The sequence below is a fragment of the Phyllosticta citriasiana genome (genome assembly GCF_038021145.1).
Source record: "Phyllosticta citriasiana strain CBS 120426 chromosome Unknown IWZ02scaffold_10, whole genome shotgun sequence".
NCBI lineage: Eukaryota > Fungi > Ascomycota > Dothideomycetes > Botryosphaeriales > Phyllostictaceae > Phyllosticta > Phyllosticta citriasiana.
The window spans coordinates 290441-316436 of record NW_027117287.1 but is presented as its reverse complement, the minus strand read 5'-3'; the positions used below and the strand labels follow the sequence as shown (position 1 = coordinate 316436).

Genomic DNA, 25996 nt, shown 5'->3' with positions numbered 1-25996 from the left:
TGTGCATCATCGCCCCAGCCCACTCCGGCGGCAACGTCGCGCGCATCGATTGTTGGCCAAATGGCAGGCTTCGCTTGACTATAGAGTAGTACTGATACATTGCGCAAGAGAGCGCGTCTTGCCAGAAGTGAACGCAGATGCCTTGCAACCCAAAACTTCAATGCCCATTCACTCCACCCAGTTAATGCAAAGCGGACCGCTGTCATGGTATCGGAAGCTTGTAGAACTGAACCATCATCAAGTAGACACCTTCTCCTTCTCTTTGTGAGATTCCTCAGCTGAGACGCCTACCCTCCGCCTCTCCTGCGCCTTTTCTTGGCGTTGCTGATCCAGCGTGTTTCGTTGGGCAATGCTCTCGTCGTGGCTCTTCCATTCAATGCGAGTGTCTGGTGGCAGCGCCAGGACACGCTTGATAGTCTCCCTGCGCCAAGTTAGCATCCTGCGTAGCTGGCTCGAGCTGTGTACTGACCGTATCTTGACATTACGCCCACCATCATTCTTGGTCCAGACACTGAAGACATCCTCGCCACTCCTGACGCTCACCACGGCTCCGCACACCTCCTCCCCGGCCTCCGCAAACTCGTTGCCAATCAGCGCAAATAGAAGGTTCTCCCAATACCTGTCGGCAACCCCCTTTTTCAACCTCATTATCCACTTCCCTCCCTTCTTGTTCTCGTCATCCTCCCAGACTGGCCTGATTCCTTCCTTGAAAAAGTGGTAGTCGGACACTGTCGGAAGCATAGACGGTCTCTTCAGGTGGCGAAACACTTTGACAAAGTCTTGCGCCGTGGCCATACGCAGCATCTTGACCGTCGACTTTTCATAGTCGGAGTTTTTGGACGTGGGCGGGCGGTACCAGATGACCCAAGTGAACTTGAGGGGGGCTGGCACATCCCAGCTCAGGTCTCCTGATACGGCCTTGACATCTGATGTTCCTTCAGGCGCCGCCTTTGCCGGAGTCGATACCGCCGCCTTGTTCAGTGTTTTGTCGGCCTTGGGGCCCGGCGTCGAAGGCGACGCGGCAGCAGCGGCGGCCTTGCTGAAATCAAAGGCCGTGCCTGGGGTCTTTGGAGTCTTGGTGGCGGATCCAAACGACGCAAAAGCCCCCGATCCGAGACCAAAGGCTGTCGAGGCTCCAGATGTCGGCGAGGATATGCTAGCCGTGGCTAAAGGCGGGATGGCGTTGAAGGGATTGGATCTTCCGCCGTGCGACGAGCTCCCGCTACCGAAACGTTTGGTACTGGAAAAGTCGCGTGTGGGATGTTCGCCTTTGTTTTCGTTGTGGTCGGTGTTATTCATGGACAGGGAGAGCTTGGAAGTGCTGAAAGCAGGGTCAGCGAGCGGTTCGCAAGATGTGCGCCGATGGGAGCGTGGGTCGGGTCGGGCTGGGGGAGGGGGGCGGAGCTCACTTTGAGCGGCGGGTCCAGAGGTTCTCCCTGTCTCTGTCCATTGAGGCAAAGCTACAGCTTCAGCGAAAGGGGGGCGACGGCGGGAGGGCGCGCGGGGGAGGGCGGCGAGGGAGTCGAGTTGGAGGTGGCAGAGCTTGGTTCACTGCTCAGGATGGCGGCGGAACAGTGGCGAGAGCAAAGATGGTGCGTAGACGACGGCAGCGGCGTAGAGGAAAGTTCTGGGGAGAATCGGAGAGTAGTGTTCAGGGGGGGTTGCAGATGGGCTGGTGCGAGTGGAGGTTGCGAGGTGAGGTGGTGAGGTGGTGAGGTGGTGATGGAGAATTGCGGGAAAGATGTCGCCTCGCGCCGGTCCAGTGCGTGTTGGTTTGGGTGCAGCGCGCGCCAAGAAAAAGCCGACTGGTCGACGCTTAAAAACTTTGTCCCTGGCGCAACGGCCTTCTCTCCTTACAAACAATCAAGACCACCAACTCAAATCATCGCCAGCGCGACTTCCACTGGAACATCTGTGCCGCTGGCGACTCCGATGCGTAGGTCGAGAGAACGCTCAACCCACTTCTAAAACCATCATCACGAGGGCCCCTCTGCGCGGCGCCCATGATGCGGTGATGACCTGAAAGATGGGACATGACGACGACGACGACGACGACGACGACGACGACGAAATTTCAACGTGATGTGCTCAATCAGACTCCGGGCACACAGTCTTATACTACTCCCCTACGAGCTCAGCTCAGCTCAGCTCAGCTCAGCGACTGTCTGCGGGCGTGATTCTGCCACCAATGCAGCCAGTCTTGAATGCCGAACGTGGCCTGTCCATCTGTCTTTGCCGGCTCTCCACACAATTCTTTGTTTGCGACCCTTCATTGGACATGGCATGGACGAGGCTGGAGTGGCCGTCTGCTGCAAGGGCCTCGGGATCACCACATTCCTGTAAGTGCGGCTTGCATGCATGTTCTTCCTTTGTCGTCTCCTGGTGATGACAGTATTTCTGGTAATCCAACTGGCACAGCCGCGCTGTCCATCGACTGCTACACTGCGCGCTGGTTGTGCATGCGGTCAACCGGCAAAGTCTGAAGAGCGAGAATTGCATTTGCATTGCTCCATCCTCACACTGCAACGGCGCTCGACTGACTGACTCGTCACATCTGCAATAGACTCGAAAGGGACATGAGGGCAGACGTGTGAGTGGCTCTGATGGTGGCATGCGCAACGGGGGCGGGGAAAACGTGGCAACCGGGCCCGAGGAGGGAATGGAAGGAGTCGAGCTCGAGCAGCGTGAGAGACCGGTGGCATTGAGGAGCCGATGGTGAATGGGGCAAATGCAAAAGGCCAAAAGCAGAGATGGACCATTTGGACTTGACATCAGACCTCATGTACTTATCCATGTTCTCGTGATGTGCATTTCCAATGTACGGTACATGTGGTCGCATACGTCATGGGCATTCCGGCCGGCGTAAGGTAGGCAAGGTCGGGTAGGCGCAATGAAGGTAGGCAGGCGATCGGTGCTCCTGCCTCCCGCCGCGGCAACCACAGCCCAGCCCAGCAGCCCTTCTATTACCCTTCAGTCACCATTTCTACGCAAAGGCCACTCTCTGCTCACCTTCCCTTCGACCACCACCACCACCACCACCCCCACCCCTCCTCCCAACCCGACTGCCGACACTGTTGCTGCCGTCTTTCGTCTCTATCCAGCTCCACCACAACACCCACAACCTCGACCCTCTTCGCCTTGCGCCCGCCAGCTGTCCCACCCGTCGCAAACATGACCCAGCACTCTCCGCGAAGTCAGCAGCCCTTGCACTCGCCGCCCCACCACCACGGCAATGAGCGCCCCAGAGGTACGTCTGTCAAGAGGCCCCCCATCTTGCGATGTGCACAATGTGTTTGTAAACGATGCTGACACGTGCTATGACAGGCATTCTCAAGAACCCTTCCTACTCCCACCCCGCGGCCTCGCCTCCCAGCGAGGCTCCTGCGCCTGCGGCCGTCCCCAGTGAGCGCCCGCAGGTGAACAGGGAGATGTCAGAAAAGGAAATCGTGCTCCAAAACACCCTCCAGAATGCCGGTCACCGTCGCTCGTCGTCCGCCGCTCGCGGCCCTCCGTCCCGCCGCCAATCCACAACCCCCCTCCACTCTCAGGTCGACGAGAACAGCCCGCGTTTGAAATGGGACGAGGCCAACCTCTACCTGACCGAGCAGCAGCGCGACAGCACCATGAAGATCACGGAACCCAAGACTCCATATGCCAAACAATACGACCCTGCCGAGGATGAAGAGGAAATCAGCGCTCTCAACGCCGAGGAGCTCATGGTTGACGAGCTCGACAGGACCAAGCCCAAAAAGAAGACTTCCAAGGAGGACGAGATTCCCGGTCTTGATCTTGGTGAGCCCGAGGTGGAGCAGGCAACCCCTCACACGCCCGATGGCGACAAGCGCGTGATTGTGGACCCAGACTACGTGGATGAGGGCAGGCACGGCGAGGAGACGCCAGACATGACCAAGGAAGAACTGGAAAAGCACCGCCAGTTTGAGCAGGCCCGCAAGAAGCATTACGAGATGAAGAATGTCAAAAGCCTGCTAGCGTATGGCCCCCAGTTGTCGTCTCACGCGACCAATGCTGACCACTAGCCAGACACCACGACGAGCTACTGGCCGACGACGATGAGGAGGACGAGCAGCCGCCGCCCATGCCCACGGCTCCTATCAATGGCAGATGAGGATCAATGACCCCATGACTGCCGTCTCGCCCAACCGCTTTCGCCGCTTTAGCTTCACTATACCCAGCATGCCTTTTAGTCGAGAACTATTCCGCTTTAATGAGGAATCCAGCCAGTTACATGAACTTTGCAACCCCAATTCAAGACACACTCTCTGCATTCGGACGGCGTCTCGGATTGCAGGCTTCGTTTTGCCTTCAGGAAAGGTCTGAACGTCTTTTTTGGTACTACTCGTCTCCCGTTCCAGCCCCCCACCCCCTTTTCCGACATCCATCATTTGCTTGTTGTCCGCTCGGTTCGTCGGCGATGGAAAAACACGATCGAAACAAATGCCCCCCACGTACATGTATACATTCTGTTGCTGCTGCTGCTGCTGCTGCTGAGCTTGAGTCAAAGAAAAGGAAAAAGAAAAATCTACCCGTCGTCTCGTTGCGCCACCACCACCACATACTGCGAGTACCATCCGTCAGTTTCTCGTTTCAGCTATGTGTATGTCTGTCTCCCTGTTGTTGCCATGGTTGTGAAATCAGCAGGCTAGCTGGCTACCATGGTACATGTATGTATGGTAACCACAGCCTCACTACCAACATCACCATCACCAAAACATGTATGCAATCATCGTAGTACTCTGTACTGTAGCAACAGTGGGTGCTTGTCTTTGTTTTGTGTTTTGAAACAGCAGTAGCCATTGTGTGTCTGTGTGTCTGTGACCTACTTAGCACACGTTTTTACCTAACCGCACGCCTTGCACCCGCCTCTTAGTTTTTCAGAGTGTCTGTCTGTTCGGCTAGATGTGGCTCCCGGTCGACGGAGCTACCACTCACTTCCCTTCCTCGCCACAAAGGGCGTATGGAAATAGGTACATGGGTAGGTAAGATACCTATGTTGCCTCAGGCAGCAGCAGCAGCCGACTGGTTGCCGACTGACTGCCAGCGCACCGCGCATCGACTAGGTGGCTGGCTAGCTGGCTGGCTGTAAGGTAAGGTAGCCTCATTGCCTTACGTTGCGTTTCGTTTCAGCGGTACCCCTGTTGGCTAGCTGGCTTGTCTGCGGCGGGTGGACGTGACGTGTGGTGGATGGATGGATGGATTGTCTACGTGCTCACTTGCGTGAGAGGTGTATGACGGGACGATGGGGAGGAAATGCTGAATGAGTAGCTGTGTCCGAATGAGCGGTGGTGTCGAAGTGCCTGCGTGTAGAGCTACCGTAGCTGGCTGGCCGGGCGCTGCTTGCAAAGTAGGTAGGTTGGTAGGAAGGGGATGTGGAAATAAATGTGTCTACAGCTGCACAGATCTGTTGATGAAGTGTCGCTCGCTCACCTGCTTCATCGGTTCGCACATCCCTAGAACCACGCAACACTTCACCACCCAGGCGAGCCCCGCCCTCCCCACCTAACAATCAGCGGCGCGCAATAATCGGCAATCGCAGCAGCCAGCCAGTCAGCCAGCAAGCCAGGCCTCAGATCGCCGACCTAAACTATGTCGACAAGTGGCTGTGCCTGAAACGCCGCGTGCAGCAAGGCCGGGCCAAGAAAGTTGGGTAGGGGGGTGCCTGTTTGAGGTGTTGTGAGAGTGAGGGTAAGGGTATGGGTGAGGGTGATGGATGCTGGGCTTGGCGGGGTGTGTGAGTGGTGGGATGGAGATGGGGTTTTGGTGTTGTTTTCATGCGTAGGGCGGAAGGAGACGAGGGTCTTTGCGACGCCGACAATGGGTCTTCAGCGTTTGATTTTTGATGAGTGGACGTAGATTCGGTGGAGACATGCCGTGGCCGCGTTACTGAGATGGGCCTCTTTTGCTGTCTTCGACGCGCGCAACATGCCATGCGACGCGGTGCTGTCCAGCCAGCCACAGACGATGCGGCACAATGTGTTCATCTTGCATCCGTCGCGACGTCCATTTGAGGCTGCTGCAAGTCGAGCTCAAGTGCTGACCCAGTGCGCATCGCACGCGTCATAGACAGAGACAGCGGAGCGGTGCAGCACCGCCGCCTCGACTCCACAAGATTCCAACTCCTCACCATGGCCCCAGCAAAGCGTGAGCACCGCAGAGCAGCGCAAAAGAAACCAACCAAACAAGCCAGAAAGATGTCGGGCCCCTCTGACACCGCCCACGCAACGTACAAGTGCGCGGCCAGCTCTTATGGGTCCCCAGAAAACTCGTCCGTCTGCGCACCGCTGAATCGCTAGACAGCAATTGAAGGCCGGGAGATGCGAGACAAACGACATGACGCCGTGAATCGCGAGTGGCTGCTGTGAAGAACTGTCTGATGGGTGCGTGACGGGCGAAGGAGGAGTTAGTGCTGCGAAAAAGGTTTTGACGGGCCTGCGTGCGCTAGGTCGCATGTGGTTAGTGCACCGCGGCGCGTCGGCGGTCTGGCACGGGCCGCCAAGCAAGCGAGAGGATCCGGATGTGGTGGCCGCTGCCGTTGCCGCCGCTGCTGCTGCTGCTGCTTGATACGACGCCAGCCTTTTGGACTTCAACTCGTTGGCCGCGTTGTGCGCTTCGCCTCTGTGAGAGTGAGTCCCTTTCTTTGCGCTCTCTGATACTTCTTCGGCGTCTTTGATTCCAGCTTGTGGATTTGCGCGACCTCGGTCCGTCGCTGCCTTCTTGTCCTGCTCTGACGTCTTTGCATCATTCGCTCTTCGCCCCGGGACTGGAGCCGTTTTATTCATCCCCTCTGGCGCTCGTCGTTGCTGTTCGAGGTGATGTGTCGTGGGACGTCAGGGAGCAAGTTCAAAAGGAAGATGATCCGGCAACGGTTGCCACTGGACTCCGGGAAAAACTCTTCTTTGCCAGCGTTGATTGAGAAGCCCTGGGCGCCCTGGGCAAACGCTACCCGCAAAGCCCGGTGTTAATCTCATCTTCTTTCTCATGAAACGATCAGAAGCGGAAAGGATGGATTAGCCCTCTGTCAGTTACTGCGCCCGGAGACCAGGCTCATGAAAACGCCACGACTATGACAGGCCTTGTCGGACGGATGTCGACCACGCCCTCGGAAATTTTCCGAGAGAGCATGATATCCGTCTGAGTTGAGTCGGGAATTGACCGTACTCCGTCTTCCATAGTAAGACTGGAAAGGTCCTTGGCCAATCGGCACTCTGCTCAATATTCCTACACAATCACCACTCAGCACGACGCGGCCCTGTCGAGGTCGTCCGACTCTGCAGGGCCCATTGTACTTATTCCGCTCACTCATTATTGGTGAGAAAGGTTTTCGCCAAAGCAATCTTGAAGGCGACCGAGTCCTCAACCCCTTCACATCATTCTTTGGCGTATCAGACCAGCCTTGCTTTGCTAGATTTCTGGGCGTGTACCTAACAGACGCTGTTCCGACTAACGGACAGACTTCTCCATCTGCTCGGGCCCTATCGATCGAGGACGGGCATTGATACCAAGAGCGCCGTGTGACTACACTCTCACAGTGTATTGAATCACAGGTAAGGCTGTATCCACATTCGGTTGTGACCATCCAACATTCTGATGGCCTGTTCATCAATACAGGGGAGCGGTGAGATCGATAGACGGCTGGAGAAGCTAGAATGAGATCATTGAGACAAGGTAGAACGAGAATTTGCTGCTCTAGAAGTCTCTACACGGGCTCGCAGTCTCTTTGCCAGCTACTTCAAGCATGCCTTTTGTGCTCGAAGATCCGCTCTGGCAACATCAAATGAGACTTCGTCATTCTGCTTTCGTAAAATTGTCTAACGGGAGGCTTTTATCGCCATCCATTTAGTGGCAGAACGGAATGGCAGTGACCACTTCCAAGCCCACACGGCACTTCGAGCCGCCGGCGCTGCGCGTTGAAAGTCGTCAAAGCCTCCGAGGAGAAAATTGTGGACACCAACGGAATGGCATTCAATGGTGAGAAAATCATGCTCCGGAATCCGAAGACGTTTGAACTTACTCTTCGGGATCACCGAAGGTCATTCACGATGGGATTTGAGTATGACCATGCCTGCGCAAGAGCCTGCCGACGACAACGGCGGCGATCTCAAGCGTGCCCAGAAAAGCCAGCACCAAACCCCTACCTAAATGGACATATAGGAGAGCAATCAGGCGCAACTGGGGCCCCCAAGACCAGCCCGTCTCGTGGGTGCCGCCTCGGACGGCGGATTCGATTGCCCCATACGTCCGTACCGCGACCGGATAGTCCATCGAGCCCCATCGTCACCCAGAGTCGATGCAGACTCCCAGCGTCCTCTCTTGGCATGGCCCCGGACAGCGTATCTTTTACCACGTAGCCGAGTGTACGGAAAAGCCACAGCGAACAATCATGGGTTTGAGCTCCAGCCCGATATCCAGACCGGGTCATGTCACAGCCGTAATTACTCGGCCGTGTGATTGTCCGCATTGCCCTAGTCTCCGCAACACAACAGACATTCATGGTTAATGCAGCGCCGAGAGGGTGTGGGTTCATGAGGGGGAAATAGTGTAAGGGCGAAATAACGAGAATGACAGCGGCAGCACCAACGGCGACAAAAAGGTGTAGTAGCAGAACCCAAGGCCAAAAACCAATCTTGCATCCCTGCCACGTCCTCTCTCTCATTCCTCGATCCCACCTCATCGTCGTCCTCTTCCTCCTCACATGCTTCAGCCGCCGCGCCCCTGACCACCGCCCATGACGTCCCAGTCAATCCAGTCGGGCACCGACGGCGCTCCCGTCCCAGCAGCTCCTAGAACTGCGCCGCTGCCAGGTGCGCCGCCATTGTTGCCACCGCCGCCTTTGCTGTTGCTGAAGACGTCGGCTCCCAGCCAGTCGAGGCTGGGCTGGACGTCGAACAGAGCATTGAACATCTCCTCAGAGCTAGTCGTCTGCGGACCGTCGGGTCCACTGCCACTTCCTTCTGCTCCTCCTTCGACGGCACTGCTGCCGCCGCGAACACCTCCTCCGCTTCCGCTCGCACCCACCCCGCCCGCTTCGTGATACATCGATGTCTGATACCATGGTGGTTGCGAGCGTTCGGGCGTCATCGTCGCTACCGTGCTCTCGCCCATGACGCTGTTTGGGTAGAACGGCTGCGATCTCTCGTGTGCGCTGCCACTTCCACCACCGCCCATGCTGCGCAGCCGACTCACCCGCGCCTCACCTCTTACACCATGAGCCGCGCTGCCACTCGCTCCAGAAGCGGCACTGCCCACACCTTCTCCTCCGGCCGGCCCCCCCCTGAGCGCCGTCGGCGCCGGGCTCGGGCGTCTGGTTCGCGGCCGCAGCGGCCTCTTTGGCGCGTTGGATCAGGGGCGTGCAGAGGCTGACGAGCGTGGCACACAGTTTTTGCAGGCGAATTGCCGAGTCGTTGAGGGCGGGGAGTCCGGAGAGCGACTCGGCAACGTGCGAGGTGGCGACGACGTTGCAGAAGAGGACGTAGTAGGGGCGGAGGGGGCAGTAGAGGACGGTCCTGCACGGTGTCTTGTGTTAGGTTGACTGCTGATCAAAAGTACCGCTCGCACAAAAAGGATGACAATGCAAACTCATGACAATCAATCATCAACGTCGATGGCGGCGCACTAGAAGTCGTCGTCCTCCTCCTCTCCCCGCTGCTGCAAGACCCACCCAACAGCCCGCCCAAAACAAACAAGGTAATCGCATGAAACTACTGACCAACACAGCTGCTCGCGGTGCATGAAGCGTTCAGCGGCGGCGGGAGAAGAAGAGACTGACCAAGGCAAGAACATGGCGAAGCACTTCTCGTCCATGGCGCTTTTGAGGTGCTGGCGCAGGTTCTGCAGCGCGATGAAGGCCGCCCGCGCATTCTCGAGGCACTCCTCGCGCTTGATGGCGGGAGCTGTCGGACCGGATGATCACCGTCATGATCAAGTGGTAGATGAAGTCGAGCGAGGTCCACTCGCTGATCATGCTTGCGTCAGTCGAGTGCGGCGGGAAGGCTCGTAGCTGTTTATTTTTTGGGTGCAGCGCTTTCTGTTAGTGTTGTGTCCTTCTTTTCTATTTTTGCTGGTTCCACGCTGATGTTTGACTGTGTACATACCTCTGTGACTTGCTTCTTGATCTGCGCCATGCGCTTCTTGAGCGACGAAACCGTATGCTCCTGGCGCTGCGGCGAATCGTTCTGCGCCGGCCGAAAATGCAACTCGCACATAATAGTCGCCTGGACGGCGGCAAACTGGAACAGCGTCGCCAAAACGGCCGTAAAGGGCTTTTTGGGGTCAGACGGCGCCGCGATCCCGACCGGCACGTCCCACACTGACAGCACAACGGGGCGGTGCAGGTTCATGGCCGAGCCCTTGTCGAAGATGAAGGTCCACAGGAGACAGGCTCGCGCCTCCTTTTTCCTTGCGTCTGCTCCGAGTATGGCGTACTCAGCGGCTGTGGATGGTGCAGGCCGAGCGCGACGCACACGCGGCACGCCACCGTGTTGAGCGTCCAGCATTTGGGCGTGTCGCCGAGTCTTTGGAGGAGTACGACCTGTGTAGTTGGCGTTAGTACGCCTCTGTCGGCAGTAGCAGCCAGTCCATAGCACTCACGCCCGAGAGAAGCGCCTGGAGCAAGGGGAGGGTGGGCTTCGCAAGAATGCTAATGTAACTGAGCCCGATCAATGCTTTTCGCAGGTACACGTCTCTGGATCTGCCCAGGACCTCCATCATGGGCTCGTGCATCTCTTCTCTGGGAAGACAGGTCATAAAGGCGTAGGCGTAGCTGTTAATGCAAATCGAGTATTGTATGAGGGTTGCCTCGTCCTCTTTTGCGTCCACCAGAGCAACCGCCATCCGCTCCAATGTCCTTGCCGAGATGAAGGACGAGAACTCCAGGTACCAGTTGGCGGGATAGGTGTAGCAGGACTCTGGGTGTCCCAACTTTCTTAGCGGGTCATCGTAGGAGCTGTAGGCCTTGGGCTTGTTACCTGCCAGCATCAAGCGCACGCATTCTGGCGACGGAAGGCTAATGATCTCGAAAATATTGACGGTGCAGCTGTTGGTGCTGGGAGTGGCCTCGGAGTGGACAACATGGGACTTTTGGTTGATGAACCGCAAGCTGTCTCCAAAACTGCCTTCATCTCATAGGGGAGGCTCTGAAAGGCCTCGGCCAGCTCATTCGACGACGTAGCGCTCTTCGTCTGACTGTGAGTCCGTCACATATTACTCAGCCAGTTTGATCTCGCTAACTGTTTTGAGCTGATGTACCTCGCAGGTCCCTTGAGTGTGCGTCTTTGTCAAAAGGAATTATGCTCACCTACTCCACAGCTACCCTGGTTGCGACTTTTAGACACTTAGATGGGGGTGGCGGTTCATGCCATATTATACTGCAATGCACGCCATCACGAGGCTGCGCGCGCTGCCTACGGACCAGTTGGAGCTTTCAGAGCCGAGGGACATATGGCTGCGTGCAACCCGGCCGAGTCCACCATGAGCTGCTGCCTTTTCAGCGGTTGGTTGTTAGGGGATGGCACCAGAAAACGTCTGTGTCAGGACAAAGCCGAGCTTTCTGCCATGCCGTTTCGAGACTGGAATCGGATCTTAGGTCATCTTCGCGACTAGCTGCTGTTGCGAGCAATGGTGGAGTCAATGGCTTGTTTTTGCCACGCGCTCGGAGCCGCCCTATATAGGTTTGGCGCTCTACCATCTGGCAACAACCGTTTCCCTACCGTTGGCTTGACAAGTTTGATGGTTTTGTCGTCGTTGATCCTTTCAAGCGTTTGTTCCTAGCGTTGCAGAGGACAGCTCATGTACATCTCGTCTGATTACTATTCCAAAGCCAAAGGATCAATCTTGTGTATACAACGTGCGGGGAGATACCTTTGCCTTGTACAGGGCTCCTTCTCGATTGATCTGTGGCCCCCTATACATGGTTCGACACGCGATGAGGCTACTTCGACTCTGGAATCCATGTAGCGACGCCAAAACTCTTGTTCCGTTACAATGGCGCTGTTCCTGAGTCGCTCGTGCAGTCAGCTCACTCTTTGCAGCACTTTTCCGCTTCCTGGTGACCTCGGTGACCTGGAATCCAGTTGCACAACTACCTCGTCTTTTTCTCCCGTCGTCTGTGGTTTTGAAGGTCCGTAGTCAGTGGCATTTGTAACACCCACTGTTCAATTCTGTCGCTGCCGTCTGATATGGATTTGGATTAATCAAAGCGTTGCGCTCGGTATTTCCTGATTGGGGACAAGGTGTAACTGTGATTTCATCTCAAAAGATGATCGTTGAAAATCTGCATAGCTCGTGTGTGATGCTAGAGAGTCTTGGTCGTTGGCAGTCAGGAGCACACGGTCAGTGTAGCTCAATCACGTCATGGCCACAAGCGGTTTCCAACCTCGCATCCTGCGCGGGACAAGGATCTGGCATGCGGGTGTTGATTGGACTTGTTGAGAAGGCTTTTCCCCGCGTGGCTTGATCTGCAAGTGTGGGTAGCTAGCCGCATATTCCGACTGGGCAGCTCCTTCGATACATCCATGTGGTCGCCGCCTTCTTCCATCACACATGTCAATCTGAGAAGCGTGGTTGACCTTGCGCCGAGCGGAGCTTGGCCTGGGAAGCACATGGGCAAGATGATCTGCCATTGAAAAATCCATGGCGGGGCTTGTGCCGCATGGACCCTTGGTATCGCAAGCAGGTATTGTAAAAATTCAAATCCCCTGTGGAAAAATCGTTTGGTTTCTAGAGCCGTTGTGGGAGCGGCAAGGGACCTTTACAGAGCTGTTCGAGGCTGAAGATTTTGGGCCGAGGATTTGCGCACCGAACTCGCTTTGTCGCTATTCGAAGGTACGAAGATCAATGAGCCGAGGGCATGATGTCCGATGTTTTGATGAACTCCACTGAAGCCCATGCTCTGATTCGCCTTGATGGTAGGCTGTGCTAAGAATCAAGGACTCGCCGTCTCATTCCTTCAAGATAGTGGGAGACCGAGCGCCGCTCCCGTTTATTCGTCTGTCCTGTTTGCAATGTCGATAGGTCCAAATTTTCGTCATGATTGGATAGCAACCTTTTCCAAATATAGTTGGGCGAATATTCGGAAGTCTTATTTCATTTTTTGCTCCTATAGCTTTACTTCCCATCTGCCTAGTTGGATATCGTCTACCCGTCGTTCAAAAGCCTATTTGCTTTTTCCAGTAGGAATCTGGAACAACACGGCAGGTTTGCCGTGCTGGAAGGCCCTGTCCACTCTGAAGAAACCCTTGCGATCAAATTGGATAATGTCGTCGACCTTGAGTTTCGCAACATTCTGATCAGCGACGGCTTCCGTCCTGAACTCCGTCTTGGGCGTGATGAAGTCCTCAAATTTGTCCTCTTCGCCCAGCTTGTCCTTGGTGATGAGAAAGTCGAAGTCGACCAGCTCAACCGGAACGAGATCCTGCGCCGTGCTGAGCCAAGTGACCTTCTTTGCCGTCTTCTTGACGTCTCCCTGGAGATGCAACTCCAGCTCGAGACCAGTGATGGGGGCTTTGCCAGACTTGAGCAGGTTGACTGGGTTGATCGAGTGCGAAATCTTGCGGACAATTGCGTTGCCCCAGTTCATGAGTGTGATCTCCTCGTCTTGAGCGAAGGATTGCGCGTCCTCCTGGTCGAGGAGCACCTCGGAGCTGAAGGTAACCTTCTTCATGCCGACGTCCGCATTCTTGGCATGCAGCGGTTTCTGCCAGAGTCAGCACAGCTTACTACGCCCGAATCAGTAACTTACCTCCTCAGTGTAGGGGCCCGGGTGGGCGAATCCAACGATCTTGACCGGCACCTTGTCGGTTGACTCAACAGCAGTGTAGCGGCCAGCAATCGGGTCAATGTACTTCTTGTTGGTAGCCCAGAACGTCGTCCAGTCGAGGTTGACAATGTTCTTGCTGGGACCTTGCTTGAGGATGAACTCTTGCAAAGCGGGAATGGTCATACCGCGCCTGCGGATACCGCGGACGGTGGGCATGCGCGGGTCGTCCCAGCCCCAAACGAGACCAGCATCGACAAGCTTGGTCAACTTGCGCTTGGACAACAGAGTCCGGACAAAGTTCATGCGCGCAAAGTCCCAATTGTGGACACCGCGCAGCTTGAGAGCCTTGATGAACCACTGGTACTGAGCGTCGCGGTCCTTGTATTCAGTGGTACGCAGAGCGTGGGTAACACCCTCGAGAGAATCCACAATGGGACAGCAAAAGTCGTAGGTGGGATAGACCTTCCAGGTGGCGCCGGTGCGGTGGTGCTCCTGTGGGTTGCAGCGGTAGACGACAGGGTCACGCAGAGCCTTGTTGGGGTCGTCCACGGAAAGCTTCGCGCGAATACACCACCTCTTACCCTCCTCAGTGCCCTTCTTCATCTCCTCAAAATGCGCCAGGTTCTCTTCCACAGACGCATCCCTTCTCTTGCTGGCAATTCCATCCATGCGCTCCTTGCGCATCTGTTCCTGCTCAGTGTCATCCGCATACGCATTGCCCTCTTTTATCAATTGAATACAGTACTCGTACAGCTCTTTGAAGTAGTCGCTGGTGTGGGTCGTCTTGTCAGGCTTGATGCCCATGAGGGCCAAGTCCTCGATGATGGAGTCTTGGAATTCCTGTTTCTCCTTCGACGGGTTCGTGTCGTCGAAGCGAAGGATAAGGGTACCCTGGTACTTCTTGTGCGCAAAATAGTCGTTCAGCAGCGCGGCCTTTGCGTGACCAATGTGGAGGTATCCTCTGCAATGGCTTGTTAGCTTGAACCGGGAAATACTGCAGGGCAAGCATACGAAGGCTCAGGTGGGAACCTCGTAACGACACCATTCTCCACATCCTGCAGACCAATGTCGTAGTTGCCCTCGTCGCCCTTCTTCTCGTCGGCGGCGGCGGCCTTCTTGGCGGGCCTGTGGGCCAGCGCCGATTGCTCCGGGTATGCCTCCTCGATATACTTGAACCAGCGGGTCAAGTTGACCATGAGGTTCTGCTTAATGTAGGCATGGGCGACACGGTTGTCCCTCAGCGTCTTCCAAACGGTAATGTCGGCGTCGGTCAGGCCATACCCAACAATGTGGGAGCGGAGGGTAAGGTGGGCATCGAGCTCGGCGAGCGGAGCCTCAATGGCTTTGAGGTTGAGCGGGGTGAGCTTCGCAGCGCGATCCTGCCACTCTTTGATCTGGGCCTCCATTTTGGTCAAGTGGTGATGTTCAATGTGGTTGTGCGAGTGACAGGAAGACTGATGGCGGGGCGGATTTTGCCCGCCATTGAGGAGTCAAGCAGCGCGCCACAATTTTGACTCACCGCCGCTCTGTGGCGGTGCGTGGTAACCTCAACTCTTTGAAAACCCCGATGTCTCCAATTTCCAACAACTGCTTGGACTGGAACAATCTTTGAGAGGCAATATCACTATCTGTCGACTTTCGAGCCAACTTCTATTTTCCAAACACTAGACAAGCCTCTTCACTGCAGTTGAAAAGGAGCGCTGCGAGACACGACACTGAAGAAAGCGCTTGTCGTGCAAGGAAATGCAACACACACAGGAGGTGCCTGGATCAAAAGATCAGGAGGGAAGCTGGAGAATGGCTGAAATGACGAGCACTCTGAAAAGTCAACACGCACGCTGCTTGGACCTGGATCTCGAGAGGAAAGTTCACGCGTCGACGAAGACCCGGACGCGTCGTCAAGAACACGCGATTCTGAAAACGACATAGGGTCGAAAGGGGAGGCAGGCAGGCAGGCCCGTGATGCCAGATGTGGTAGGCCTAACCAAAGCACTTAGAGGACTTCCTTGACGTCCTCCAGAAAGTGACGCAAAAAAGTTCATTCGACCTCTCACTCGACAAAGGGACGTCAGTAAGTCAAACTGAAAACTGAATATACAAGAGTCTTTATCTACATGTGTCTTTTCTTCGTATATTTACAACATGCCGGCGCGCCGGCCAGGCCGAGAAAGGGAGTCTGCCTCCCAGCCAAATCAAAGCAATCCAAACGTAAACGATAGGTACAAAATATATGTATGTACAACCAAGACCGCAGCGTGCAAGGCAAAATTTGCCATCACTGCGGGACAGCCGCTGCTGCTGCTGCTGCTGCTGCTGCTCCAACTGCAATATCAGCATGCCGCCGGAATTACAATATTGTGATGCCGCTTCCTCCTCCTCCTCCTCCTCCTCCTCCCATCTTGCGGCCCCCTTTGTCGATGTCAGGAATGAGTATCCAGGCCACGCGTGGCGTTAGGGCGTTGGTGAATTGCCACGCAAAACAGTCATTCAGTCAGTCAGGCAGTCAACCTACCGACTGCCATTGCAATCAATCACCTTCCCTCCATACCGCTCCAACAACGCCGCCGCCTTTTCCCTACCCTCCTGCTTCGCTAGCGCCAGCGGCGTGCGGCCCTTGGCGTCGCAATGGTTAACATGGACGGGCGCGGCGGCGCCCTTCCACTTGGTCAGCAGCGCCGCGAGCGTGGCGACGCGGCCGCCGTGCACGGCGGCGTGCAGCGGCGTCCATCCGTTGTCGTCCTCGAGCGCGGCGCCCTCGGGTTCGGCCGTCAGCAGCGCGTCCAGCAGCTGTGTGCCGACGGGCTCGTCGAGGCCGGCCGCCACGTTGAAGATGGTCTTGCCGTCGGCTTCCTTGCGCAGGACGCGAAGGTTGTGGGTGGCGCAGTAGGACAGTAGCAGCTCGAGCGCGGCTAGGTTGCGCTCTTCGACGGCTGCCATCAGCGGGTTGTTGGTGGCCCCCGCCGGCAGCACGTAGTGTGGCGGCAGTTGGGGGTGTGCGAGCAGCTTCTTCAGCCCGTCGATGCTGCCTCCCGACACGGCGATCCAGACGATCTTCTCGTGCGCGGCAGTGTCCGTCAGGTCGACGGCCGGGTGCGCCAGCAGCGCGTCGATGACGGCCGTCTCCTCCATGTCGAGCGCGTGCGCGAGCGGCGACCGCCCGCTGGCGTCGGCAAAGTTGGGGTTGGCCCCGCGCGAGAGGAGGAGCGAGACGATGGGCTCGTTACCTGCGAAGCTGGCGTGCGAGATGGCCGTTTTGCCCTGCGCATCGGCTTCGTTGAGGTTGAAGCGGCCGCTGTCGACGAGCGCGGCCATGCACTCGACGGACTCGCTGTCGACGGCGCACGCGAGCGCGGTCTTGCCTCCGAGGTAGCACTCGCTGTTTACGAGGTGCTCTTGCTTGAGTAGCAGCTGGACGCATTCAACGTGACCTCTCCGAGCAGCCCAGCACAATCCCTCGCCGAGCTTGAGCTTCTTGGGGTCGTTGGTGCGCAGGAGTGTCTCAACGCTCGCATAGTGACCGAAAATATTGGCGATGACGAAGTGGTCGGCCTTGGTCAGGAGCTCCTGGTCGCCCTCGCTGTGCCTGGACGCCCACGTCCGCAGCCACGAGCCATAGGGCTGCGCGTCGGCGGAGCAGATGATGGCGGCAATGTCGTGGAGTTCGGCTTGCTGGGCACGACGCTCCCTGTGCTGGGAAGGCCGCATGCACTCGGCCATGTGGTAGCCCCACCACACGGCAGCGTAGTGGTAAAAGTCGTGAGAGCAGGCATAAGTCATCTGGTCGTGCAGCGAGCGGTCCGGGTCAATGTCTCTGCTAGGAATGGCAGACGCAACGAGGCGGACGTAAAGAATGCAGCGACGGGCAAGCATGGCATTCATCTGCCATACGTGCTGCTCCCTAGCGACGGGGTCTTCGGCGAGGTACGGCTTGAGAAGCCACGAGCCGGGGGCCGCGCGGAGGATGCACTCCTTGAGCGACTGATGGATCAGGCGAACCGAGGGGTTGGAGTCGTCCTCGTCGACCTTGACCAGCGGCCGGATGAGCTTCAGCACGTATCCCGAGTCGAGGTCTTCAATCAGCTGCTGCAGCCGCTGCGGCGACAGGTCCGTCGTCTCTTCGCCAACCGACACGGCATACGCCAGCTGTTCCAGCCTCATCTCCTCGCGCGCAAACGCAAGCGTCGATAGCGCCCTCTCAATCACCCGCCGCGCCTCGTACTGCTTGCCTTCGTCATCCGAGTCCATCTTTACCGCTCGGTCAATGATTTTGGCGTAGATCCTCGACAGACCGGTCCGAGCTGGCGCGGCATCGAGCTCGCGCAGAATCTTGCGAGCGTTCGTCCCGCTGCGTACGTATTCGAGCACCATGCGGATCCAAATGGCGGAGCCGTCAGCCCGTTCCGCGAGCCTCCTGACAATTTGACTCCTGTTCTCGGCATCGGACCGCTTGTCCTCCTCAGTCACGCCGTCCTCGTCACCCTGGGAGTCAGTGTCGGGCTTCTTGGCCATTGGGATCGACGTCTTCCTGACGTGGCTGACTCTCTTGGCCGTGGGAATTTTCCTCGACGAGTTGTTGCGCTTGGTGCCCTTTCGTGGGGTGTTGCTGCCCTGCTGCTCCTTGGTGTTTGCCAGCTTGTACTGCAGCCAGAACTTGTCGACGTAGTGCTGCGCAATCAGACGGTCCTCCTCCTTGGGTCGCGCCGGCAGGAAAAGCGTTCCCTTGGGCAGCTTGCTCTTCAAGTCTCCATCGGGTCTCGAAGAAACGAAGATCTTGACACGGCACTGACCCGCGGCAATTCCGTCAATCAAGCCCTGGAGATGCTCCTGCGTCGAGTCGTTGCATTCGTCAAAAGCGTCCAGAACGACGTAGATCCACGCCTTGTTCTCCTCCTTTTTGAATGTGGCCAGGATGAACTCGAGCAACTCGTCCCGAGACCGCGTGGGCGCATTCGAGGGAATCTTGGTCCTCGTCTCCTCAACCCACGCGAGGAAGGATTGGCGGAGCTGCGGGCGGTGCGTGAGGAGCTGCGAGATGAGGCTGCAGTAAATGTTCTCGGCCTGATTGCGCTCGCCGTCATCTTCGCAAAAGTAGGCGAGAATGGACGGCCGCGGGTACGTGTTTTCGGCGTCCTCCTTGAGATAGTCGACAATGTAGGCCGTATTCATCGATTTCCCACTGCCAATGTCTCCGATCAGCGCCAAAAAGTTGGTCCTGGGCAAGTCAGGTGGGGGGATGCTGTAGCATTCGTGCCAGCTCCTAAAGCTGTCGTGCTTGGTGATCCACTCGCAAGTGCCCGGAGCGCGCGGTTCCAAGGAGATGCTGCTCTCCTTGTTCCTGTTGCCGTCGAGGAGCTGGTGGACCTTTTGTTCGAACTGCTCGTGACGGATGGATTTGACCTCTCCGTACGTTTCGATGACGAGGCATCGGAACAGCGTCTCAACGTCTGCCGCAAAGGCTGTGACAGTTTCAGGGACCTTGAGGCTAAATTGCTCCTTGAACACAGAAACAACAAAGGTAGAGTCCCGGAGAAGACTCGTGACGGCAAGGTAAAAGTCCAAAATGTCCTTGCACACCCGGATCAGGGCCTGTGTGGCGTCAGCGCATCTGTCCCATTTGTTCTGTAGATCGATACTTACGTCTTCTACAAGGTTGCTGTGCTCAAGTCGTTCGTTTTGAATGATCTTGTCACACAGCTCCAGCTCCGGTAACCTGACTTGAAGCATGTTGATCTTGATGCGAATCTCCTGGGAGCCTTCACACAGAGCGGACAGCATCTTTTACAAAAGTCAGCGCTGTCAGAGCGAGGTCGCGATTCAGACGCAGTCTTCTTCGGTTGTTGAAGAGACCAAGATACTTACGTTGGTCGCCGTCTTCACGCAAACAAGCGCAGTCGATGCCGTCTTTTCCAAGCTGGTGACGGGACTAATCCAGTCCAAGCCGCGCTGAACAGACCTCAAAAACGGCGAGACGGCGCTCATTACCTGGCGAGACTTGGAAGCCTCGAGATGCCTCTCGTTCTCTTCGGCGAGGGCGGCCAAAAGCTCCTGGGGGCTGCAGGCGCCGGACGCGTCCCAGCCAATCATGGCACGCTGCTCATCGCTAAGCAGCTGGAATGCCTTTTCATACACCGAGGGAGGCGGCGGCGGAGGCATCACTGCTGGCGGTGGAGGCGCTACCTGTTCTTCAATGGGATCGGGGCTCTGGTAACGGTCCACCTCCACCGGCGTGTCCGGCACGGGGACGTAGGCTGGTGGTGGCTGCTCCTCCTCGGGCTTTTCATCCTTGGCAACCTCAGGTGCGGCGGCCGGGACTTGAGGCTCAGAAGTAGATAGCACCGGTTCTTCGGGCAAGCTGAGCTTTTCCTGGTTCTCCGGGTCGGCAGTGGATGGCGGTGAAGTTCCGTCATACTTGGAGGAGCCCTGGATACTGCTGGAGGAGTTTGAGCTGGGAGAGTCGCCATCGGTTGCGGCCGTTGGCGGTGCTCTCTCATCCTTTGTCGCCGGCTTTTCCTCCACCAGACGAATGGTTTCCTCTTTGGGAACTCCGACCTCGGCCTTGGGCGGTGATGATGGTTCTTCCTTGGCGGCTGGTTCTTTTTGAGATTCTACTGCCTTTTCCTCGGCGGGGCCGACTTCAGCAGCTGGTTGCGAAGACTCGACTTGAGCCGCCTTGTCGTCATGCTTGGGAGCTTCGGCAGCCGGAGTTTCCTGGTTGGCTGCCGACTGTTGCTTCTTGCTTGAGGTAGAGGCGGGCCGCTTCTAGATCTAGACATCAGACCAGCCCGGCTGGAAAATTCTACCAAGACGTCCAAACAAAGCTATGGCTTTTGGAAACCCGCAAAGTCAAGGGACATGGTGCATGGTTGATGCTTACCTCGCTCTTTACGCTGCCAGAGCCTTTTTTTGCTACCCGGGGAGTTGGTGCTGACCCCGAGGCACTGGCTGGCGTCTTTTGCTCCGCGGCTGGTACCCTGGGCTTCTCTGGCACAGGCTCATCCCGCGCCTGGCCCTTGTCCTTCAAGCAGCAGAGCAGGCGGAGGCCCGACTGGTAGCGGGTCGCACTCGATTAGCGAACGGTCTGAATTGGCGGTGTAGGTGCAGCAAAATACCTTGGATGACTTGCCCTTTGCTCCTCCCATGGTTGCGGATATCGGGGTTGAGAGACTAGGAATACAAGAGAAGACACTAGTTAAACAGACATGTAAACAAGAGATGTGGCAAAAGTGGATGCCCTAAGCTGGTAGGGTGCCTGGGGCGGGTGTTGCTAGTGGAATAGTTTGTGGTTGACGAGCACGTCGCGGCGCGTGACGAGAGGACTTTCTGCACTCCATCTTCTACCCCTGTTTTTTCGAGACGCGGCACGAAGGTGATCGCTCCACTTGTCCAATATTACTCGGAACTGTCCCGAAAGGGGAAAGGCATCGGTTTCAATACGGACCTCGGGACTTTTGTGCGCGTTGCTAGGCCGAGCACGGTGTTTTGAGACGTTTGCGAGCGGTTTCAAATGAGCTAAGGAGACGAGAATTGTGTGTGCAATTTGCGGGGACTCCACTGATGGGCACAAAAGTGGATCCAAAGTACGGAAGTAGATCCGCCAAGAGGCGGTGAAAGGGGCGAGTCAAGGCGTTCGATTCATGACAATCTCGATTAAAGAAGACCACGCTTTGGTCGATTTAATATGTATAAAAGACCACGACCCTTTCGAATCTCGCTTCTCCAAGATCCGTCTTCGAGAGGCCGTCCCGCAAAGTCTAGAGGTGATGAAGTCGAAATGCTTGATACATTAGAATCATATTGATGCTGTCGTTAGACGCAGATGCTCGTCTACCACCGAGGTCGATGCTGTTCGTTATCTCCTAGAGAAGCTCCTCATCGCCATACTTGCGCGCGTACATGCCGAGTGCCTTCATCGGAAAGATGAATTTGTAATTCGGATAGGAAATCATGCTGTTACGAATCAGTACCCGCTCGACAGCTGGAAACAGTGGAGAAACAACTCACCAAGAATTGTTGAAGACGCCTTCAATGGCTTCCTGCAGCCATTCGCCGTTGGCCTGCTGTCGGCTCATAATCATCTTGAGAGCTTTGGTAATGACAGTCTTGTCGGGAAATTCGGCTTCCATGAGAGCAATACAGACCCACGCCGTCTGCACCACTTGGCTCTTTTCATGATTGCGCCAGACCTTGTCCTCGCAGCTCTTGTAGCTCTCGCCCCATCCACCGTCTTCCATCTGTCGGTCTAGGAAGAAGTGGCAGGCCCGACGGACCCGCTCCGAATTTTCGTACGTCTCACCGACGCTGCGGAGTGACTCGAGAGCGAACATGCCGGCGTATGTGAAACAGATGCCCCAGCTGCCATACCAGGAGCCATCTGCACGCTGTGCACGCCTGATGTATGCCAGAGCACGCTCGATGAAGGCATCAATTTCGGCACGTCGGTACTTTGGAAACTTCCTGCGGAATGCGCACAGTGCCGTCACGACTGCAGTAGTACACTCGGGGTAGTCGTATTCAACCATGATGCGCCCAAAGACTTCAGCAGCGTTGAGCCACTCGAGCATCTCGGAACCGCGAGTTGGTTCGTAGGACGAGCAGCCGCCGGATGGATTTTGCATTGTCAGGAGAAGGTCAGCAGAGTCCCTCAAGCGCTCGTCGGAGACGAGATCAGGGTAGTCGGAAAAAGATTGGAGGAGCATGACGGACTTCAGGGCTTCAGCCGTGCAGTCGGAGACGGTGTATCCTTGCTCCCGAGTGCTGAAAGCCCAGGCGCCTTTGGTAGCTTGCCGGTAAGAAACCTTGTGATGAGGAGGGTTTTCCAACATTTGCTGCTTCTCCAGAAATTCGAGGGCCTTCGTAAGCATGGGCTTCCACTTTTCGTCACGCTGCACGCCAGCAGCCACGGCAGCTTGAATCAGGAACGACGTATCCCATGTCTGCACCCCGTTGGTCCCGTTCATCAGCATCCCCTCGTTCTTAACCCACAAGAATTCTGCCAACTTCTCGCGATGTTTCCGGAACGCGGGACTATCAGCCCCTTCCTGGATCAGGGTGCAAATCATGTTCATGGGGGCATTGACGGGTGCCAGATCGGCATAGTGGGTGTTTTCGTCCTCGTACTTCACAAGACGATACGTCCACTCTTCGGCGCGTTTTACAAGCGAGTCAATCCTCAGGAAGGGAAACCAAATGTACACGAGTATCCAGTTGATGACGTTCAAAATCCAGGTCTTGGGGCAGTAATTGTCCCTGGGCGAGATGCTGTTCCTTTGGGAGTTCCAGTTGATGCTACCGTACGACTCGGTGAAAAGCTCATTGCGAAGCGACTCGGTCAAGGGAGTAAGCTTGTAGGACCATTTCTTGGAGTAGACGAATGACATGGGCAAGAAGACCTGACGCATGTGAATCCACCAGCGCCATGGTGCAACGGGAACCCAATCGGGGAGAAGCCTTTGATGGAATTAGAATTGGTCCAACGTATGGCTTGGCAGAGATGAGAACTTACCAGAGCTCAGGAGGAATAGGGTTGACAATCTCCCATGGAGTGACACCCAGCACGCTGAGCCAGAACTTGGCCCAATGCGGACCATTGACCGCACCACCCAATTGGTGCAGTGTGCTTCTTGCCTTGATCATCCTAGGATCTTCAGCGTCCATACCCAGGAGCCTCAATACTGTGTAGTTCATGGCTGTACCGAAAACCGAGCTTTGTCCCTCGATGTGAAGGCCCCAGCCGCCATCCTCGGGATGTTGGCGCGCGAGCAAATAATTCTTGATTTCCGTCTTGTATGCATCAGGAACGTCGGTCTCGGTCACGTACCAGGTAACTACCAGGCCGGGAAGCAGAAACAGGGGTCCACCATATTCGCACGCCCATTGTCCGGATGGGAGTTGAAGCCGCTCAAAGAAGGAGAGCCCATTCTCGACGGCTTGGATGGCGGTCTTTGCGGGTGACAGCTCAGGAAGGCCCTGGAGTCTCGGTCAGTCCAAGCGCAGCTCAGGACACGGCGTTTTGTGACGCACTGTAGGCAAGCCCAAGTGGTACTTGTCAGCCACGGTCTGGGGCCAGTGTTGAAGCTGGTCGTCCTTTTCCAGGTAGTGCCAGGTTTGTCTGCCATTCTCATCGAGGAGACGCCACCGACTATAGTCGGTCTTGGCCTCAATGGTCGTGTGGGCGGCTAAGGCGCCATTGGCGTGCTTTTCATGGGGCGACTTGGCGTGGCCGTTGGTAGCCATGCTGTGATGGCAATTCGGGAGCGGCAGCGGTATCCGAAACCTACCTAGTCAAGGGCGCAATGGCAGAATTCCGAAGCGCTCTGATGGCGAGAAAATGATGCAGGCGGTGTTGGGAGGATGCTTGGCAGCGGCTCTGCGGCCAGGAGCTCACTCAACTTTTGCGCGCCCTGGAATTCCTTATCGATAGCCGAGGCAGGCCTGATGCGTGACCTTCTCCATGGCGGCCGTCGTTGTTCTCGTCGTCGTCGTCGTCGTCGTCTCATCATCTGGTGATGGCGTCGCATCCTCACGACAAGACATGAACAGGGCTAGGCGAAGCGTTCGTTGGTGGTGCCGGGCTGCTGTCGGGGGCAGTAAGCAGCGTCCAACTCCAACTTCTGGGCGATTGAGCATTTTTTGCCGCAGCCCGGCCATGTTGTGCTTCGTCGACGGCGCAGCTTAGCAGAGCCCCGTGTCGTGGTAGCGTCAGGTCGTCAGTATCCGCCGCCTGGGTGTGTGATAGATGAAGAGGGAACACGAGTGAGACGCAGTCATCATCTCGAATCTCAGAGTCAGTCTGTAGATGGAGTTCAAGGGAGGGGGCGGGGCCAAAAAAGAAACAGGTTGACTGCCATTCTGTTCAACAAGACACAACCTTCGGCCTTCTCTTCGGCTTCTTCATGTCCAAGGCCAACCAAGAGAGCAAAGTTCGTCGACAGGGAGCCGTCGCATGCCCGTCCGAGGCAGACAAACGCCGCACCGACCAGAGCAGAGCGTACGTTGCTCGGATGACCGTCATTCGCGCCATGGATCCTATGTAGCTCCGTCTGATCCGGGTCCCATTCGTGATTGGTTGTCGTCTTTTGGCCTCCACCGTCTACGCAAATTCCACGCCAAAAAAGTGACAATCGACAACCATTCAACTGGCGGAAAAGGATTTGGATGGAGACGCACCGAAGCAGAAGTATCTCCTGGCCGAAGTTTCGCCTTGTCAACCATGCCCGCCAGAACGCCCTAGGTAAGTGCCCGCCCAGCAGTCATCAACAAGCCAACTCGACTATTGACATCCGAATCCCAAAGTCATCGCCCGCACAATGAGGAAGGTGGGGCATAACATGGTGTTCCACTCCATCACAAACCTTGGAGCAACGACCAACCCAATGATAAATCGCCAGACGGGCCGCGGAGCTCTGACAATGTAGGTACACGACGTATCGCCTGAAACCTCCTGGAAAGACATGTTCCAAAGAAACATGTCGCGCTAGTGTAGAGCTCCCGCGTGAATAACCAGCTTGGTTCTCGCGAGACGCGTCGCGTTGTCAACTGTTGCAGACCGCTTGTGTGGCCTGCTGGTTCACCAACAAAGCGCGCAGCCAAACCCACCGCGCCCCATTGACATCCCTGGCCTCCGCATGCACCGAGACTGTTTTTGATTGAATCGCCTAACTGCAGCTCATCGACGTCCGCGCAACCTGAGCACTGAACCACTCGTACGACCTTCTGCTCGCTCGGCTAGGCCGACTAGTCAAGACAAGGCTGCGGGCAACGGCGATGCCGACCAGCACGATGCCCTCTCCACATGAGCTCTCTGGGCAACATGTTGCGACTTGAGAGATGACCGTCATCGAGACGAGATAATGAGGGGCGGCCATCAATGCGGCCCAACAGCCAGGAGGATGCCTTGTCGGGCAAGCGTGCGGTAACAAGGCATTGAGTGTGCCACGCCCGCCCGGCTGTAACCCCAGCTTCTCTCTCACACCCCCTTGAACGACAGCCTTGGATCCATCGTCGGCCAAGCCCTGGCTCTGTGCGGTTGTTGACGAGAGAAAAAGCAAAAAACCCGACCATAAATTAAAAATTGACGTCCAATGATGTTATCGTGATGGCAAAAACCCATCCAATGACATCAGTCTGGCAAGTACCTTACCTATCGGTTGGATGCCCTACGATGTTTTCTTCTGCGTCCGTTGCCCTACCCGTCGACACAACCCACCGCCGCCCTCGCCAAGACGG

General features: G+C 56.4%; 8 protein-coding genes across 8 annotated transcripts; 2 read left to right on the top strand and 6 right to left on the bottom strand.

Annotated features, from left to right (window-relative positions):
* Window positions 1–202: 202 nt before the first annotated feature.
* On the bottom strand, window positions 203–1450 carry IWZ02DRAFT_470750 (translation initiation factor eIF 4e-like domain-containing protein; the record flags this gene model as incomplete). Its single annotated transcript, XM_066768817.1, has 4 exons — window positions 203–226; window positions 292–421; window positions 470–1321; window positions 1410–1450. 4 exons carry the CDS (start codon window positions 1448–1450, stop codon window positions 203–205), a joined length of 1047 nt encoding a protein of 348 aa, XP_066620670.1.
* Window positions 1451–2038: 588 nt separating this feature from the next.
* Window positions 2039–3060, bottom strand: IWZ02DRAFT_456878 (uncharacterized protein). The gene has a single exon (XM_066767905.1). The coding sequence runs from the start codon at window positions 2770–2772 to the stop codon at window positions 2155–2157; it is 618 nt and encodes a 205-aa protein (XP_066620669.1). The 5' UTR covers window positions 2773–3060; the 3' UTR covers window positions 2039–2154.
* On the top strand, window positions 2953–4371 carry IWZ02DRAFT_456875 (uncharacterized protein). Its single transcript, XM_066767904.1, has 2 exons — window positions 2953–3247; window positions 3325–4371. The coding sequence occupies exons 1-2, from the start codon at window positions 3172–3174 to the stop codon at window positions 4035–4037; spliced, it is 789 nt and encodes a 262-aa protein (XP_066620668.1). The 5' UTR covers window positions 2953–3171; the 3' UTR covers window positions 4038–4371.
* Window positions 4372–8715: 4344 nt separating this feature from the next.
* On the bottom strand, window positions 8716–11454 carry IWZ02DRAFT_500893 (uncharacterized protein; the record flags this gene model as incomplete). Its single annotated transcript, XM_066770265.1, has 6 exons — window positions 8716–9214; window positions 9267–9521; window positions 9725–9894; window positions 10110–10546; window positions 10602–11125; window positions 11426–11454. The coding sequence occupies 6 exons, from the start codon at window positions 11452–11454 to the stop codon at window positions 8716–8718; spliced, it is 1914 nt and encodes a 637-aa protein (XP_066620667.1).
* A 1453-nt stretch (window positions 11455–12907) lies between these two features.
* On the bottom strand, window positions 12908–15218 carry IWZ02DRAFT_34953 (glutamyl-tRNA synthetase). The gene is made up of 3 exons (XM_066764241.1): window positions 14783–15218; window positions 13754–14732; window positions 12908–13708 (listed from the first exon to the last, which is right to left on the bottom strand). The coding sequence occupies exons 1-3, from the start codon at window positions 15175–15177 to the stop codon at window positions 13169–13171; spliced, it is 1914 nt and encodes a 637-aa protein (XP_066620666.1). The 5' UTR covers window positions 15178–15218; the 3' UTR covers window positions 12908–13168.
* Window positions 15219–16193: 975 nt separating this feature from the next.
* On the bottom strand, window positions 16194–21371 carry IWZ02DRAFT_34914 (uncharacterized protein). Its single transcript, XM_066764236.1, has 5 exons — window positions 20881–21371; window positions 20646–20816; window positions 19631–20530; window positions 19409–19546; window positions 16194–19357 (listed from the first exon to the last, which is right to left on the bottom strand). Exons 1-5 carry the CDS (start codon window positions 20908–20910, stop codon window positions 16280–16282), a joined length of 4317 nt encoding a protein of 1438 aa, XP_066620665.1. The 5' UTR covers window positions 20911–21371; the 3' UTR covers window positions 16194–16279.
* Window positions 21209–24004, bottom strand: IWZ02DRAFT_505569 (terpenoid cyclases/protein prenyltransferase alpha-alpha toroid; the record flags this gene model as incomplete). Its single annotated transcript, XM_066770387.1, has 4 exons — window positions 21209–21718; window positions 21773–23218; window positions 23274–23737; window positions 23792–24004. The coding sequence occupies 4 exons, from the start codon at window positions 24002–24004 to the stop codon at window positions 21628–21630; spliced, it is 2214 nt and encodes a 737-aa protein (XP_066620664.1). The 3' UTR covers window positions 21209–21627.
* A 109-nt stretch (window positions 24005–24113) lies between these two features.
* IWZ02DRAFT_34902 (uncharacterized protein) lies at window positions 24114–24510 on the top strand. The gene has a single exon (XM_066764235.1). It carries the CDS (start codon window positions 24222–24224, stop codon window positions 24444–24446), a length of 225 nt encoding a protein of 74 aa, XP_066620663.1. The 5' UTR covers window positions 24114–24221; the 3' UTR covers window positions 24447–24510.
* The last annotated feature ends 1486 nt before the right edge of the window (window positions 24511–25996 follow it).